The 17,913-nt window shown below is 38.3% G+C and overlaps 1 protein-coding gene across 2 annotated transcripts in view; it reads left to right on the top strand.

Annotated features, from left to right (window-relative positions):
- Positions 1 to 17,913, top strand: part of LOC306658319 (phenylalanine--tRNA ligase beta subunit) — a 64,711-nt gene that overhangs the window by 45,497 nt on the left and 1,301 nt on the right. For both annotated transcript variants that reach the window (XM_079135137.1, XM_079135138.1), the window contains one exon: positions 1,248 to 1,403. In XM_079135137.1, coding sequence (XP_078991263.1) covers positions 1,248 to 1,403 — 156 coding nt within the window. The remainder of the gene's footprint in view (positions 1 to 1,247; positions 1,404 to 17,913) is intronic.

Here is a 17,913-nt window from a genome sequence, read left to right as displayed (position 1 = left end):
GAGCCATCCAGGTTGTCAAGTCCATCGACAGTTTATTTCATTTTATTGCTGAGTAATACTCCATTGTATGGATATACCAGTTTTGTTTAATCCAGTCATATGTTAGGGGTCATTTGGATTGTTGTAATTCCTTTTTAAAATGTCGTTATGTTTGTAATTCTTTTTTAAAGCATCAAGTTTTGTTTGTTTTCATTTTAAAGTAGAATATATACTAATTGTGGAAGATTGGGAAATAGGTAAAAGCTGAAAAACAATTATTACTGCCCAAATATAACCTCAGTTATTTAGGTATATTTCTTTTTAGTTCTCCCCTGCCACCCACATGGAGTTTTTGACTTATGGCCATATTTACATAGTTTTGGTTCTATTCTTTATATAAGTTAAAAAAATATTATGGTAATACTTTTGCATTCTGCTTTTTTCATGTTTAAATTGTGATGAATGTATATACATATATATAGTTTCAAAAAGATTGTAAAACAAACACTACTATAAGCATCACTCAGATTAAAAAATGAATACTGCCAGTGCTTCTTGTGTGCCACCTCCCTTCTGAGTACCTTGCCTTTACCTGGGGCATTTGTCAGCCTAGCTTTGATAGTCATTTCTTCCCTTTGCTTCATATGTTCTTTAAACAATATTATTTAGTTTTGATTCTTTTTGAACTTTGTGACTGCCCCCCCTTTTTCTATGTACCATGGCTGTTATGATAAACTGTCATAAAGGTGCTTCCTGTCAGCCACCATGGTTTTCTAATGAGTGACCATGCTGTATTTTATACAGTTATTTCCCAACTTAGGTTGTTTCTAATTTTCACTGTTGAAAATAATGCTCCAGTAAATATCTTTCTACATGAAGCCTTTGTTTTGTTTGTACTTAAGGTTTTTTCCCATAGATAGTATCATGAATAAAGAGTATGAGTTTTAAGGCTCTGCTAAAGTGTTGTACAAAGAATTTTTGTGCTTCACATTATAACGAAATCTTACTGTACTCGCATTGAGGGTTCTTCACCCTCCCCCACCCCCGTTAAATACCTTTGGAAATTCAGTGATTGAAAAGGACTGTTTGTCTTCCTTGCATTCCTGAGGTCATATGCTTCTCTTTTTGTCAAATAATAGGCTTTCTCTCTCTCTCTCTCTGTCTTTTCTTCTCTCTCTCTCTCTTTGTGGTGTATGTGTTGGGGAAAATCAGTTCCTTTAGTAATGGTTAATGTGGCCTTGTGACCAATTCTTTTTGTTTTTTTCCAGATGTAGGTGCAAAAAACTACAGGCATCTCTGTGCTGTTTATTACAACAAAAATCCTGGGTTTGAGATAATCCATGGGCTACTGGACAGAATTATGCAGCTGCTTGATGTACCTCCTGGCAAAGATAAGAGAGGCTACATGATCAAAGCATCAGAAGGTAAGATGGGCCTGCTGAATCCAGAGTTAGTGATAATGTAATGAAGAAGCTAAATAAGACCTGTTTCTCATAAAGTTTTTCGCTTTTGATTTAAAGGGTATGGGAAGAGAGATAGAACTTTATTTCAATTAATTATTAGTATTTTCCAGAAAATGTCCCTTTTCCCTCCAGCACTTTAGGAAAATACCGTTTAGAACTCTCCTAGGTGCTACACAATATACTTTTGTGCCAGCTGAGCCAGGATAACCAGTGGTTACAGCGGTTATAGGTGCCTTCATGCCAACAGAGCCCAGAAGTCCATACTAGAAACTGAGAACTGAAGGGAGGGTTTGCTTTAAAAAGCTACCTCTCTGAAGTCAAGGCAAAAGAAAAAACTCTTAAAAGTTATTCTCAAAGACTTCATACATGAAGTCAGAGAGTCCTCTGAGCAAGGTGGGAACCCTCTGGGCAAATGACCCAAGTGCAGTGAAACCTTGCTGAGAGGGTTAAGTTAAAGCAGGCTGATGAAATGGTGTAGATGCTCCTCATATGCTCCCATTTTATTATTCCTGGAGTTCTAAAAGATTTGCTTTTCATATCCCTATAACTTGAATCTAAGATGGCTTGACAAGCGATTCAGAAACAACTTGAACAAAATATTTTACCTCTGATTTCTACTGTTTACCTTACTGTTATTTTGTAACTATATATGGCCTCCTAAATTTCTAACAGAACCTACATTTTTGTTTATTTTATGTGGTTCTGAGGATCGAACCTAGTGTCTCACATGTGCTAGGCAAGCGCTCTATCACCGAGCTACAACCCCAGCCTCAGAACCTGCATTTTTAAAGTGTCATTTAGTAGTTATTTGTAGTGGCTTAAGGTTTGGTTGGGAGACATTTTTGAACTTTGCTTATGTATATTTTTCTTAGTCCTCAGAAATTTTCTGTTGTAGTTTTATGTTTTCTTTTTCATTTTGAAATTTCTTTAAAAATAACCCTGAAATGTATAGGTCTTTTTAGATTAAAAATGTGTAGGGGTTTCTCTCTCTCTCTCTTTTTTAATAAAATTGAAAGATTTAATAGCACCAAATAATGCAAGAAAGATGTGTTGTCCTTGTAGAATTCCAGTGTTAGAATGTGAATGACACAATTATCCCCCGTGCCACAAAACAAAAAAGCAAAAGTCAGAAACCCTCGGAAGGTTTTATGAGCTTTCTTGGATTCAGCATTTGGATAATCTAGTGTTCATCTAGTCCAGTATCCTGGTTTTCTAAGTAAGGGAACCAAGGCGAGTTGAGCTGGGCCACCCATGTGGAACCAGGGCTCACCTCCCGTGTTTTCCATAGGCCTCGCTGGCAGCCATTTTAGATGCACTCACCTGTTTATTCTTCTTGAATTCTGCCCGAAGACCTGGTGTTCCAGGTTAATGGCAACCTGTAAGCTGATGTGAAACATTTCTCTTCCTGTATAGAGTCCTTTCTCAAAGATCTGACTTAACAAACAGGTTAACTGGATTAAAAATCGGTTCCCCAAGGCAGATTGTGCCGCTTAAGTGAGGTTTTCTTATTTGGAAGATTGTAGAGAGCTGAACTGGTAGATTCAGACATACTTTGGTATGGATATGATATTTATATAAACCAATATCTTTATATTGTGAATCTCTAGTCTTGATAAGTTCCTTAGACATTCGTTTCTCAGAAGAATCTGAGTTCCCAGTTAAGAAAATAAGGATAAAATAATAATAATAATAATAAATTTTAAAAAATAGAAGATAAGGGTAGGTAAGACCTGGGCCCTGCTTGGAGGAACTTGCAGAGGAAAAGACCACTATATCTCACCTCTCAAACCAAGCTGCAAAGACAAGTGCCCTGAGGTTCAAAGAGGAAGAGCGTGCAGGTTCTTGAGGTTACCAGAAAAACATTAAGTGAGTTTCTGGGAAGTGAGGTGGGTCTTTGAAGGAATAGATGGACCCAGGGAAACAGGCAGCCCCCTTGAGCAAAGCTAAATGTGAGAAGCAGGCTGGTTTGTAGAACAGTAGGGAGCACGGTTTGCTTTCAGGGAAAGTTGATCTAGAAACCTTTAGGAGCTGGGGATGTAGCTCATTGGTGGAGGACAGTCTCATCTGTATGAGGTCCTGGGTTCATTTCCCAGTATTGTGAAACAAAAATTAGAAACCTTTAGAAGGTAGAAGCTACAGCATTTAGCATTTGGAAAACGTCATGATACATGCCACTTAGAACTTTTTATGATACAGTTAATATGTGCTGATCTCCTTTTAAATGTCAGATTTTTATAATTCTAAATTTGTGATATAATTTAAATTCTATCTAAATTAGCACTGAAACTGAATCTGATGCTTGGAACTTAATTTCACTAATACACAGATATCTGCTGTTTTGGTTCAAAATATATTTTTAAAATTAGCAAATATATAGGTGAACTATGACAGCTTCTGATGTGGTTACACATCTTTTGTTTTTTGTGGTGCTGGGAATTGAACACAAGTTCTTACCAATGCCAGACAGATACTCTACCACTCAGCTACATCCCCAGCCGGATTGTAGATCTTTATGTTTGATTTTGTGAGGCCAAGTTGTTACTTTGGTTTTTAATCATGAGAATTTACAGACTCAGACTTATGTTTCTTTTATGAATCTTCATTGGTTCTCATATGAAATTTCATGTTTTTAAAAGTTTTTAGAGCTATGAAATGTATAAGATTTCTGAATTTGGGCAGCTTTGGTATCACTCCTTTATGTGTGTGGGTGGCCTGGATCAGTGGTATTCAATATTTCTAACTGGCTTTCCCTGAAAAGGGGTAGGATGTTTACTTTCACCGCTCACCACTCTCACTGACCACATCAGTTGCCCTGGATTCATGGGCATATGCTAGTTCTGGGTGCTTTTTTCTCAGGATGCTTTCTGTAAGAGCCATCAAGCCAAAGAGAATTAGTGTCATTATAAATAATGATTCCTCATTTTTCATAGGGATTTCTAAGTCTATTTTGATTATCTAATGACAAATACGATTATCCTTTTTTCTTTTTTTTATGGTCAAAGAAATCGAGACCTAAAGATTTCTTTGTCAAAATAAGTGCTTGTCAAAATAAGTCAGTGGTAAAGCTGGTTCTTTGTTTAATATATATGCATACATACATACCACAACTAAGAAACAAAACTTGTTTTCCATATTTCTAAGTAAATCTTTAAACACAAGAATTGGTTGTTGGGGCTTATTTATTAGCTACATCATTTCCTCAGACCTACTGTTTCTACGGATAGCTTTTTCTGCTAACAAAAGGTCTTCAGAGTATCAAAAAGTAGAGTGGAAACAGATTAAGAACTACTGTTTCATGCCATTCTTGATTATTGAGCTGTATTCTATTACTCTGGCATATGGTTTACTTTTTAATAATTAAAAATCCCTAGTGGCTTTGCAGTTATAATTGAGCTAAGTCTGTTCACCAAAGATTCCTGCTAATGTCAGTTATACTGACAGTTATACCTAATTTTTTTCTGTCCTTTGTAGTAAGTATATGCTTCCAAGCTTCCTTTTTGCTTTGTTTGATGGTAGGGATAAGTGGAATAGAACTTGATTACCCTTTGAGAAATTTGGCCCTGTCCTATGTACAAGAAATCTGGAAATTTATTTGATTGATCATCACATCGATTCCAAGGAGTTGTGTTGACATTGAATTGTAACCTTGCTTATTTTGCAGCCAGCAGTGCTCTGCAGCATATGGAGTATCTGCAGAAGCACCTAGAAGCACTGTGACCAGTCAGAGTGAAAAGCCTGATTGCTTAATCTTACATATTTTTCATTTGCTGAGCACCTTTGCAGTTTAAGACCCTAAAGTGAGCTAGAATATCAAGTTGGTTTGATGATAGAATAAGGTCATTGTTGAGTAAAAAAAAAAAAAAAAGAGCAATCTTTAACTGGTTAGCAGACTGCACAGCATTTTAAAGGTTTCAGAAGAGTTCATCTAAGAATGTTTTAGTGGTATTTGATCAGATTTTATAGCATATGTATATGCTTTTTTTCAGGCCTCTTCCTCTTTGTTTTTGTGGTTTTTTTGCAAACTAAATTATGTATGTTTGGATGCATTTATCCTTTTCAAAAACCACTTCTGGGCAAGGAAAATTCTCAACATTTTTTTGTTTAGAACAGTTCTGTGGTTGCTGGGCAGATCAGTGGCAAAAATAATTTCATGTAGAATGTAGTGGGCTTTGCTGGTGATGGGCTGCATCGACTGGAGAGTTCCCCCTTTAGCTTGCCACCGATTTCAGTTTTGATTACTTACAGTTCTACAGAAAACTTCAGCTTGACTTGAGACAAGGTCCCAGATGGAGAGACAAAAATTTTAGAACTTTGGTTTTGACAATTCTAGTTTTCATGCTGTTCATAATTCATTTTATGAAGTGAAAAACAACTTTGTAAGTAATACGCACCTTTAATCCTACACCATATGTACACACTGTGGCTATTAGGAACCTTCTGTTACAGTAACACCTCATGATCATTGGCTTGACCTGTAGGTCCTGACCTTATTTGCCTTTCAGGACACCTGTGAAAGATTTCTGATGCTTAAAAAAATATGGGTGAAATTGTGATGTTTCCCTAGTCGTCACACTGGTTCTCAGTGTAATGGGAGCTTCGAAATAGATGAGAAAAATGTCTGTTGAACAATTTGTTGAAGTACAGGTATTCAGTTTATGGTTTGATTTACACAAAACTTTCTGGGCTATAATAAAGGGGGATCTGTGTAGCAGTCTGAATTTAGTTACCATCAACAAAGGTGTTAAGGCATCAGGTTAAAAAAAGAAGTTTGGAAGCTTTTAAGCTTCTGACCTTATTACCATGTATAAAAATAGTTTGTACATACCCCCCGGCTGTCTACTTTTTTGTGTTTGCAGCAAGTTTTTCTAGTACTACCATTTCCATTAGCTTCCTTGCAAGAATAAAGACTCAAGGCCACATTAAACAAATGCCACACAGCAAGATCAGGGGTGTCCTAGGGGCCACAGGATTTTTACGGCAGCTTCAGCACTGATCACAGATTTCCTGGCCCTTTTGTGGTTTTGAGCTTGGGTATTGATTTTGCCACCCTCTCACAAGCATGAGGTAAGTTCTGCCTCTCTTGTTCACTTCACTCCTGTTCTTGGTGTGTTTTGGTGGTCACCTGACATGGCCTTGCTCATAACAAATTGGGGTACTTGACACCAGGCCCATGCTAGACGTCCTGGCCAGCTCAGTACTCCCTCTGATAGAAAATTGTGTTAATATAGCATTTCTCAGACTTTTTTTTACATGCTCTCTCCTAAGGACATTTTCCGGCCTTTTATTCTTAATTGCCCCTCCATGAAATTTTAATACACGAATATACTATCTACTATGGACTATACGTATAGTGCTGTATACATAAGAAGGATAAATATAAAGCTTAACATTTTTTATTAATGTAGGGTTAATGATGACTAAACAAAAATTTTAATCTTAAAGTACAAGTTTTAGGGTACTTACTGATGTAAACTGTATCAAATTATACCAACTGGCAATTTATGAAATGCATAATGAAATAATCAAAAGTTTTAAAAGTCATTCAAAACTTGTTTTTTCAACAAAACAATTAAAAAATTTAATTGGTTAAAAATTATTTTCACTGAATTTAACTTTTAACTTTCTGTAGTATGAGAAAATAACTTATAAGTAGTTATGATAATCAGATATTATCAACATTTTTTTCTTTTCAGCACTTGACATAATTAATGATGTGTTCAGTAACTTTTTGAATTAAATGACAAACTATTTTTAGGTAATTCTCAAAACCTAAGCCACACAGAAAAGCTCTCGGGATCATACACAAACAATACTTGTAAGAAGCCAGTGGTCCCAAAGCTATCTTACTAGGTGACTTTTGGGAATTTTTTTTTTTTTTTTTGAGGCAGGATCTCACTTAGCTGTCCCGACTGGCCTTGGAATTCATGAACTTAGGTGATCCTCCCACCCCAGCCTTCTGAGTAGCTGGAGACTACAGGCATGTACCACCACACCTGGCTTGTGACTTTGGGCAGTGGCTGGTCTTCCATCACGACCATTCATTGCCATCATTTACAGCATCCTTGTCACATGTTTGCCACGTCTTCTGTATCAGTGCTGCTTGCGAGGAATCTGGGAAAACGGCAAGAGAAGTTGAGTGCTGAGAAGTGTGTGGTTGTTGCCAAGGTGGGCTCAGCTTAGGAGGCCCAACCAGATTCGTTCATGCCCCCTTCTTCAAGAACCACTTTTAAAAACTTTGTTGAGAATATATATACTTTGGAGTTACTTTAATTCAACTGTATGTACTGGGTGAAAAAAGATATTGGTATTTTTGCCAGTGTCTCTTTGGGACAGATTCCTAGAAGTATGGGGTTATTGGGACAAAAGGTAAGTTCATATTTTTACCTGATAGTGCCAAACTCCTCTCCTTCAAACATCTCGTGTGAATGTTGTGCAAACTCAGCAACAGCAGATGAGAAGACCTATTTCTCTACTTGGTTGCTAGAGTCACTAAATTTTTCTATTTTTCCCCCAATTATTAGGTGGGAAATAGTATATCTCAAGTTTTCATTGAACCTCCCTTCTTAGGAGCAAGTGTAAAGGTATTTCATGTTTACCAGAAATTTTTATTTCCTTTTTTGAACCTCTTGCTTATTTTTTTTTTCTTTAGATTCATTCTTTAGGTTATTTTTAGAGATCTTATTTGTTATATGGATATAAATCCCTGTGACACATATCCGAGTATTTTTTGTCAGTATGTAAACTATTTTTTGACTTTTTTTTTCTTTGCCATGCAGATTTTATTAAGTTATATTGTCAAATTTCTTAATCTTTTTCTTTATTGATATTGAATTTCGAGTCATTGGTAGGAAAGTTTCTTCTGCTCTGAGATTAGTGTTTTTCCTCTGTTGCTTAAATGTCCATTTTCTTACCTCTTATGTATTTGTAATTTATCTTGAATACAGTATGAAGAGTAGGTCCAATTTTGTATTTTTCCATATGCTTTGTAGATTTTTTTAATACATGTTGCTTTCTAGTTATTACTGTGACTTTTTGTTAATGGTACTGATTAACTTCTCCCTAATCTCACCTTATTTTATGTTAAATTCTTCTTGAAATCCATGACTGAACAGAGAAAATGTAAAACCCCTGATCTGTGATATATTTAAAAGGTAAAGTCCTTCCATCAAATTGAACACATCCTTAAGGAAATGTGACTACATTTGAAACTAGGTGAGAATTGGAATAAAAATCTGATTCATATCAGAGTGAAGTTCACAGATCCTCAAAGTCATAAAGTATAACTTGCTATAGACTTCTTTTTGAAGAAAAGAAGCCTGCTATTATTCACCTTTTTTCTTGAGAAGTATTGCAAGAAACTCGCAAGTATATATTAGAGCTAGTTAGCATCATGGTCTCCTTGAGCAGCCCAGTCCCTTTTGGTCCATTAACGTTCGTTTTTTCCCATCATTACATTTTTCTGAAGTAAAATGAGATAATTAAACGTCGAAATGAGACTTCAGTTTTGAAAATTAAATGGTTGCTAACCTGTGATTTCCAGATCTTAAATGATCACATATGCAGTTTATATACCATGTATAAAATTTTGAAGAGATTCTGAAAGGACACATGCTGTGACCAGGGGGTGTAAAAATCACGTAGCGAATACTCTGTTATGTTGGAATATTTATAATATTTAAAAAATACATTACATGCCAAAGTGGCAGCTGGTCTTCAGAGCCCCCACCTGCTTCTTACGCTCTGACTGCCTCGGGCTGGGAAAGCATCAGTGTCGTCGTCTTTCAGAGCTCTTTGCTGATGACCACATTTCCCATCCAAGGGCGCTGTTGAGAGAGAATCTGTTTTTCTCATTTTCTTTTGGTCTTATTGCTTCTGTCATTTATCCCCTGAGAATAATGAAGTCTTTCCCCTGCATCTCAACACTTTATTCACCACCTCTGTCTTGTTCCCTTATTGCATCATGAAGTCACAGGTATAGCTTGGCTTAGTAATTCCTGTTGCTCAGAAGTTAATGCATTATCATTTCAAGCTTTATCGAGGAATGTAGAAGGTTGTTAAAAATCAATTTTTGATGTTTTTCTGGTATTTCTTCTTTTTTTTTTTTTTTGCAGTCCTGGGGATCGAACTCAGGGCCTTGTGCTTGCAAGGCAAGCACTCTACCAGCTGAGCTATCTCCCCAGCCCTGGTATTTCTTCTTAATGAGCTAGATTCTAGAAATCTTTAATAACTAATGCTTACTCTGATTTTTAATACTATATTGATACATAATCTGCTTTGTTTAAAAATTAAAATGTATATTTACTGTGGACTTTGGGGGCTGTGGATCTGCAGAAAATTAAACATCTATTAGGTATCTGTCTTCTCCAGAGTGCTTTCATCTACAGCATGTTCTCCTCTCCCCCATACATTCTTTGGAGATACTCCCTCTCTCCCCCTCCCCTTCCCTCTCCCTCTCTCTCCTCTCTCCCTGTGTGTGTGTGTGTGTGTGTGTGTGTTGTAGCTCACATTGCTCTATGTTACATCATTACAGGAATCTCACAGGTTGACATTCAAAGTATTCCCCATACTCCTTTTACATAAAGTGATAGGCTGGCAGGACACAATCGCACACACCTTTAATCCCAGCAGCTAGGAAGGCTGAGGCAGAAGGATCAACCTCAGCAATTTAGTGAGTCCCAAATTAAAAAATAAAAAAGGACCAGGAATGTAGCTCAGTGGTAAAACACCCGAGTTCAATCCCCAGTACCAAAAAGAAAAAAAAAGGACTGTTAACTTCATTAAGGTCCCAGTTCTGATTTTGATGAGTTACTTTACTTTACATTTATGTTGAATATCCGTGGCCTAACTTAATCTGTTTGAGAAGTGAATGCTGTCCTTCGTTAGGTTACCTGGGTGACTCACCCCTATGGAAGTACTTCTGAGCTCCTGATGGCCCACGTGGGTGTGGGTCAGGAACTGGTATCTTTCTGCTGGGGGAATTTAGGCCAAGTGCGGGATTGGCAGCTTGTCTTTGGAGCCCTACTCATCTTCTCTTGTGGCTTTCTGTATTTCGATTGAATTGTCTTCTACTCCTCCCTCCCCAGCACCCTAATTTTTCCCCTTCTGTGTCACTGTACTTTGGCATTCACCTTCCAAGAGAAGGGTTTCTGTTCACTCTTCATCCTTAAAGACTCCTTGTTGGTTAGTCTGAATTGCATTCTCTGAACAAAGCTTCCTTCCTAGGGTTGTGTCCCTAGGCTGTTTTGAGTCATTTTCCCCCACCAATGGGATTTTCTTGAAAGGTAATAGTTGGTTCTGTGGGAGAAAGCTTTTTATCTGCATTGTACAAGATGAGATCAGTATAGTCTGTGGTTTATTGCTACTACCGCTGCTAGAAGTCCATTGTTTAGCCTTTCAATACATAATGAGTTATACGGTGGTTCATTTTGGTTTTGTCTTTTTGTCTAGCACTGCTTTGGGAAAAAAGGAAATAATCCAAGAAAGAGCAAAAAATAGCATATGTTTATAGAAACTACTTGTAGTAGTGAATAATGGAAAACAACTCTAAGATAAAATAGAGTAATTTGGCAACTATAATATATAAATAAAATGGAATGTCTTTAAATATGTAAATATAAATTAAGTTGAAAAAGCAAATCCCAAGGTGTCAATTGTTATGATAGGAAAGAATACACCGTTAAACCTAGAACATATGAAAGTCAACTGTTGCTGCTGCAAATCCTCTTTTATTTTAAATATATGACTAAGGACTTAATTTCTTTGTGCCAATTTCCTTAACTGTAAAATGGGAATGAATATCTGTCCTGTGTGCACCATTGGGTTGTAAAGAGAGGCAAAGACAATAATTTGGGGAAGCATTTTGGAATTGGTAAATCACTCCTCAGAGGAAACTTAGTAATGTTGAGTTTGCCCTTAAAAAAGCAGCACTGGGCAACAGAGTTGTAGACTGAGTTCAAGAAGACCTGGGTTCTTCCTTAAGTCTTCTGTAACCTGGCTGTGTAGTTTTCTTAACCGGGTTTATCTCTGTTTTCTCCTTTGTCAACTAAGGGAGTGATCAGGACTGCCTCCAAAGTCCTTTCTACTTATAAGATACTGCAGAAGTTTAAATTCAAAAGCACCCTCTGCTGCAGGTTCGCACATGTTCACTCATTTTCTTCGTTTGTTTGTTTATTTATTTATTTTTGGTACTGGGGATTGAGCTCTGAGCTACATCCCCAGTCCTCTTTATTTATTTTATTTTATTCATTTTGAGACAGCATCCTACTAAGTTGCCCAGACTGGCCTCTCTAACTTGTGATCCTTCTGCCTCAGCCTCCCAAGTCCCTGAGGTTATAAGCATGTGCCACCACACCCAGCTCTTTACCCTTTTAGACGATATCACCTTGGTGTTTGTTTATATGCTCAAATAATTCTAGCCTGGTTTTAGAAATCCAGAATTTATTCATTAAGGCCACTGTTATATGGGACTTTAAAAAAAACGGTAGTTCTGCTTTTACTTGGAGACTCGGGGTATTGTCGGTATTATGCATATTAGTAATATTGCAGAGCACACTGGGGATGTCCTAAGGTTAGAGGTAAGGAACTATCAGTCTTTTTCCGCGCTCTCTTAAGTTGTGTTTATTTCATTTTAGGCCAGAAAAGTTTGCAAACATCAAATGGACAGCTTGACCAAAAGCTTAAAAGCATTATGCCGTAGGCCTTCTGTGCCTGGAGGCCACCTGAGGAGGGCTGATTCAGTGGCCCTCTTCACCTTTAGCTTGCTCTCCTGCCTATACTATTGCTCGCCTTGGGCAAGGCTTCTAATCTCCTTGTGCGTCACTTTCCCATCTGTAACTCGCCTGTACCACAAAGGACTTGGCCAGGGCTGCCCTGGGACTGGTTCACTGCTTTTACTGGTGATGGAAGATTAGCAGAAACAGGCTACCATGTTTTTACAATTTCATTATTTTTCTATTCTTTTTCTTCTACATGCCTTACTTGTCAACTGAATCTAATTCTAAAACTAAAATATATCTATTATAGTTACACGTTTGAAGTTATGTTTGCAACAAGTTAGCCAAAGGTCTCAGTTGAATTTACTCATTGTGAAATTATTGACATAGTCTCATGCTCAACATTTCCATTCTTTCCTAATTAGCCCTACTGTATTCTTATTATCATTATTATTATTATGGAGGAAGTCTACATTGTTAATATATGATTTGAGAAACAGTACCTCTAAAATTTTTTGTCATGTGAAAGACTACAAAAAGAACTATTTGTTGACTTGGGAAGGCAGGGCAGTTTGTACCTTTTATCTTTGAAGTTGTTATTCTAAATATCTCCTTTGAGTACTTAAATGTGAAAATTTGGCAGAAAATGAGTGTCAGACAAATGTAGGATGATGACTGTTTTTAGGAATAGGAGTTTTCAGGACTGAGAGTCCAAGAGGACGTTTTAACCTAGAGTTAAGTCCTTTGGTTTCACACAAGTTAATTTGAGTTTGATTTAAAATTGCAATTGGAGGGCCAGGCATGCTGGCGACATGCCTGAAATCCTAGCTTCTGGGGAGGCTAAGGCAGGGGCATCACAAGTTCAAGACCAGCCTGAGCACTTTACTGAGACCTGTCTCAAAAAGGGCTGGAAATGTAGCTCAGTGGTAAAACCACCCTGGGTTCATCCCCAACGCCAGGAATGAATGAGTGAATGAAGTGTAGTAATTAGATATTTAACCTTTAAGCTTTTTGCAACATTCCTTACCTCCTTCAGGTTTTGAGCTATGACTGTGTATATGTGAGAAACACTAGTATATGATCAGACTTTGAAATAGATCTTGTTTCCCTAGCATTTTCCTTTTAATCATTTAGTGTTTGTCCTGTTAGATAACTAAAGAAATTTTATAAAAAGTGATACCACTGGACCGGGAATGATAAATCTCTCTACACGAACTAAGATTGGGAGATTTTGGAGTTACAATTTTAAATATTTACTTAATTATAAGGAGATTGTAGTGACTTATAAAAGGTTGTTCTTGTTGAAGATAAAGGTAGTCAGGTGCTTCGCTAATTGCTTTTAAAGAAGAAGGTCCCCAGGACCCTGGCTCATTTGTAATAGATTTCACCAGGCCCTTCCTTGGCTGAATGCTGCCGTAACAGCGGCTTCCTCTCCGAGTTCGTGCTAGGCGGTAAGTAGGTACCAGTTCCCTCTCACTCAGTTGCTTCACTTTAAGAGTTAATGATGTCTGCAGGTGTGTTGGGATTAGCACTGGAAAGTTGTGTAAGGGGTTTTCTTTCTTTTGATCTTCAGAAAGGGATGAAAGATGGCCATTAAACTCAAAGGATTAGGTCCCCTTTCTTTACAGACTTTAGGTACCATAAATATTTCACTTCAAATGCAAAGTGAGAATTGTATACATCTGGGGAAACAGGGGTGTTTTATATTACCAGTTGGAAATTATTTAGTCTCCACTTACAAATTCAATGGTCTTTACAGAGACATTCCTCCTGAGTGTACTGGGATCTGAAAAAATGTTTTGTGTTTATCTCTCTGGTGATATTTTGGCTCCTCATGTTCCTAAGCCTCCTCCTTTCTTTTTTAAGTTAACGGAAGCCTTGCCTCCCTGGTATGCACCTTTCCCTCCTCGCGTCCTCCCCTTCTTCCTGTAATTCACTGGTGCCCTCAAAACCCTGCTGGTTCTAAAACTTGAGAACAACCTCCCGTAAGAGTGCAGGCACGCTCCGGCGTGCGGTGTGTGTGTTTGGTGTACCGGCCTGTAAATTGTTTAGAAGGAAGGGGAGGCTGACACACTGGCAGCCGAGGTAGACGGTTTACATTCTCAGAAAACTGGTGGGACAGTAGGAAGGAGCCCCACGTAGGAACCTGCAGCCCGAGCCCCCTTCTGCTCTGCCTTGTCACCACTCGGTTGTTTTCACTCCAGAAAGGAATATGGGGGATTTTTTTTTTTTTTTGGTCTTGTCTTGTGCTTCGTGGGGAGGGAAGGGTTTGGGTAGGTGCCAGCTCTAGACAGTTTGTTAAATAATCATTCCTTCCTTCACCCTATTACATTAATCAGCCATTTAGATGAGACTTAAACTACATTCATTAAAATACATTCATTTTGCCCAGTGGCTTGCAGCAGTATCTATATAATTCTACATTTTCTATTTCATTCCTGATTTTGGGGACTTAACATATGGGGAAAGCTCACAAAGACTGTTTCTGTTATTAGCTGTGACACATGATTTATGGGCATTCCTTTTCCAGTATTTCCTGTCCCCCTTTTTATTTTGTTCTTTTCCTTTCAGAAAATTTGGGTGGTATAGTACCAGATTGCAGGCAGTTAATCGTGTGAGAGTTTGGACCCCAACACATGTATTGGTAGTACAAAGAGAAGAGTTCAGTTATGTGCGTAAATGATTTTTAGAGATGTGCCAAGTAAAGGGCCAAATCCATGTGTGGTCATAGCCAGTGGGACTTGAGTAGGCGGTAAGGAACCCAGTGCTTGCTGACGCCCTCCATGCTTCCAGCTCTGGAGTCCGCCCTGTTCCTGCCTTAAGCTTCTACTTCCGATGCTTCATCAAATTAAAGGAATGGCTTGGTGCATAAAGCTTATCAAAACCTGGGCCTGTACTATTACTCTAAAAAAGAGATGAGACAAAAAGCAACTGTGAAAGGTGTTTGGCAACGAGAAAGAGAGGTGCTCACAGACTCTTTGATGGTCAATTAGCCAGAAAATGTGCTAAAGACTGGGTACTGTGCTGGATTACGGGTGCAGGAATGACCCCGAGGTCCTGAGTGGCCCTGCCGTTAGAGGAGAGACGATTATAGACCTTGAAGAGATGCCACAAAGGCTGTAATTAAGGGGCTTACTCACACCCCACTAAGTTTGGGAAATTAAACTCTTATTTGTGCTTAACTGATTTTTTTTCTTTTTTTTTTTTTTCGGTTAGGGTTTCCACGTGTATTTCAACAAGAACTTTCTTTCCCCCAGATCTATTTTATTCGGGAAGCCATTTTTCCATGGTCGATATCAGCAAGCTGAGAGTTTAATCAGCACAGGAACTTGGTGCAGAGGTGGGCTTGAGAGGCCTGTTGCCCAGGGTGGGGAGCTGAGGACACAGGTAGAAAACTGTACTATTTGTACATTTTGATACACCAGAAAATCAGGACTTAAATACACCAATAAAAGAAAACTCACCAATGTACCCTTCAGAATTTGAATTTTAGAGTTCCTGTTCACGTGACAATATGATTCTCCTTGAATTGGCAACTCTGTGTTTTTAGACACAGGATGTGTTCTTTCCAAAAACGTTTTTGTCTGTCAATGAGATAAAAGTGGACTTTGGAAGCTGGCTGCCATCCAGGTCCGAGTTTTCCTAAGCCTGGGCCCATATTTGGATCCATTCTGATACGACTACTTTGATTTCTGGACAGACTGCTGTTTAAGATGCATCAGTCCTAGGTAGCACTTGATGACTGCCTAAGTCACTGAGCTAAACTGCCCTCACCTTTGAACTTTCCAGGCTGATTGTTGTTTAGGGGGTGTACTCCCTTTGTTAGCGAAGCAGTGCTGCCTGTAAATTAGAAAAACCAAATTAAAAACCATAAAGGTTTTGAAAGCACTAAGAAATGCTTATGTTTTAGTAATTTTCAATTTTCTTTCAGCATTTCTAGTTCACTTGTAATCAGTCAAGTAGCACATCTTTTAGGAACCATCTGTTCCCCTTGAGAGCTTCAAGACCCTTCTGTATGCTGCTTAGTTTGTGTATGTATAGGATAACCTCAGCCTTGCTCTGATTGAACAGGCTAAATGCAAAAATCCTAAGTATCTGTGTCATTAGAATTGAAAAAGGACAAGAAAAGTTAAAGTTGTCATCTCAGGTCAAAGTGTGCAGTTTTTAGCAGTGACATTCATAAAGAAATCCCAGTGTTGGGCTTAAGTTTTACATGGTAAGTGAGTAGGGGAGGCTGTTTATTGAGTGAAAGGACAGCAGGCCCTTTGGTGCTTGCTTCACTGGGATTCGGTGAAGACCTTCTGCTGGGAACAGTTTAGGACACCCTTGTGACTCTGACGGGTCCATGTGCTAGGGTGAATTGTTTTTTTTTCCTCTGGGGTACTGGGGATTAACCCAGGGGAACTTAACCACTGAGTGCCCTCTCCCAGCAATTTTTATTTTTTATTTTGAGACAGGGTATTGCTAAGTTGCTTAGGGCCTCACTAAATTGCTGAGGCAGGCTTTGAGTTTGTGATCCTCCTGCCTCATCCTCCCTGGTTGCCAGGACTGAGGCGTGTGCCGCGTGTGCCACACCATGCCCAGCTCTTGGGTGAAAACTTTTGGCATTTGCCATTTAGAATACTGTCATACTTGGCTGTATCTGAAGGCATCATGCAAATGTTAGTTCTCTTTGCTTTTCTTTGGGAAAAGAGAAAATTGTATTTAGTGATATAAATATTTGACCATACACCTGACTATTTAATGAACTAAAACAAAGTTTGATCCAAATATCTACAGAGAGAGAGAGAGAGAGAGAATGTGAGCTGGCAACTGAAGAAGTTAACCAAATTTTGCTAAAAAGTGCTGATTCAAAGGTTATATGAAGTAAAAATTCTGAGTTCTTATCTCTTATGCTTTATTTTGCTAACATTGTCAGTAGGAGCACATCTGGCTTAGATTCGAAAATAGTTTGGTTTTATGCTTCAGTAAAAACGAATCCAATCAAATTGGAATGAAGATAGACACAAGGAAAGATTCTGGTACAGCAAGGTTATCGCGGAAGGTCTCCAGTATTTCCTTTCTGAGTGACCTTATCACATAGGCCAGTGTCTTTCTCAGAGGGTGTGTGTTCAGCTCTAGTGTATACAGCTGGGTAATGGGAGAAGGGAGCCCCAGCAGTCACTGGGGGTTCACGATTTCGGTCATACTGCTGACCATCCACACTTTATAAAAATTTCCTTGGTTTGTCTCTTGAAAATTTCTTTTGTTTTCTGGTGGGGGAGATAATCATTAGATTTTCATTTTAATAGAATTAAAATGTACCATCTTTATCAGATTTAGCAATATTTTATATCTCACCAAGGCTCTATCTTATCCATCCAGTTTGGTTTCTGAATGATTTCATTCGATTCCCTTCCTCACCCCTTTCCTAAGTGTGGATTAGTGCACAGAGCCAAATACAGTACCTAATTGCAGTTCACTGGAATTCTTGCTTTGACCATGAAGCAGAATGGTTTAGCCTGGGCAAATGGGAGAAACAGGCCACTTTATCCAGGTTGTCTGAGTAACCGTAGGGACAATTAAAAATATTTTTCAGGTCTTTCCCCCAGAAATATAAACACACATCTTTCTATACTGATTGGAAAATAGGTATAATTCTGTGGATTTGTGGTATTAACTTGACAGTAGCAGATTTTCCCTCCCCTCCAGCCTGATTTTGTATTTCCTAATTACGCTGACCTTGAAGCTGTTTGGAGACTCAGCAGCTTGCTCTTCCA

Source organism: Sciurus vulgaris, assembly GCF_902686455.1.
Source record: "Sciurus vulgaris genome assembly, chromosome: 3".
Taxonomy (NCBI): Eukaryota; Metazoa; Chordata; class Mammalia; order Rodentia; family Sciuridae; genus Sciurus; species Sciurus vulgaris.
Note: the sequence above shows the minus strand (reverse complement) of the source record. Positions and strands in the feature narration are given on the sequence as shown.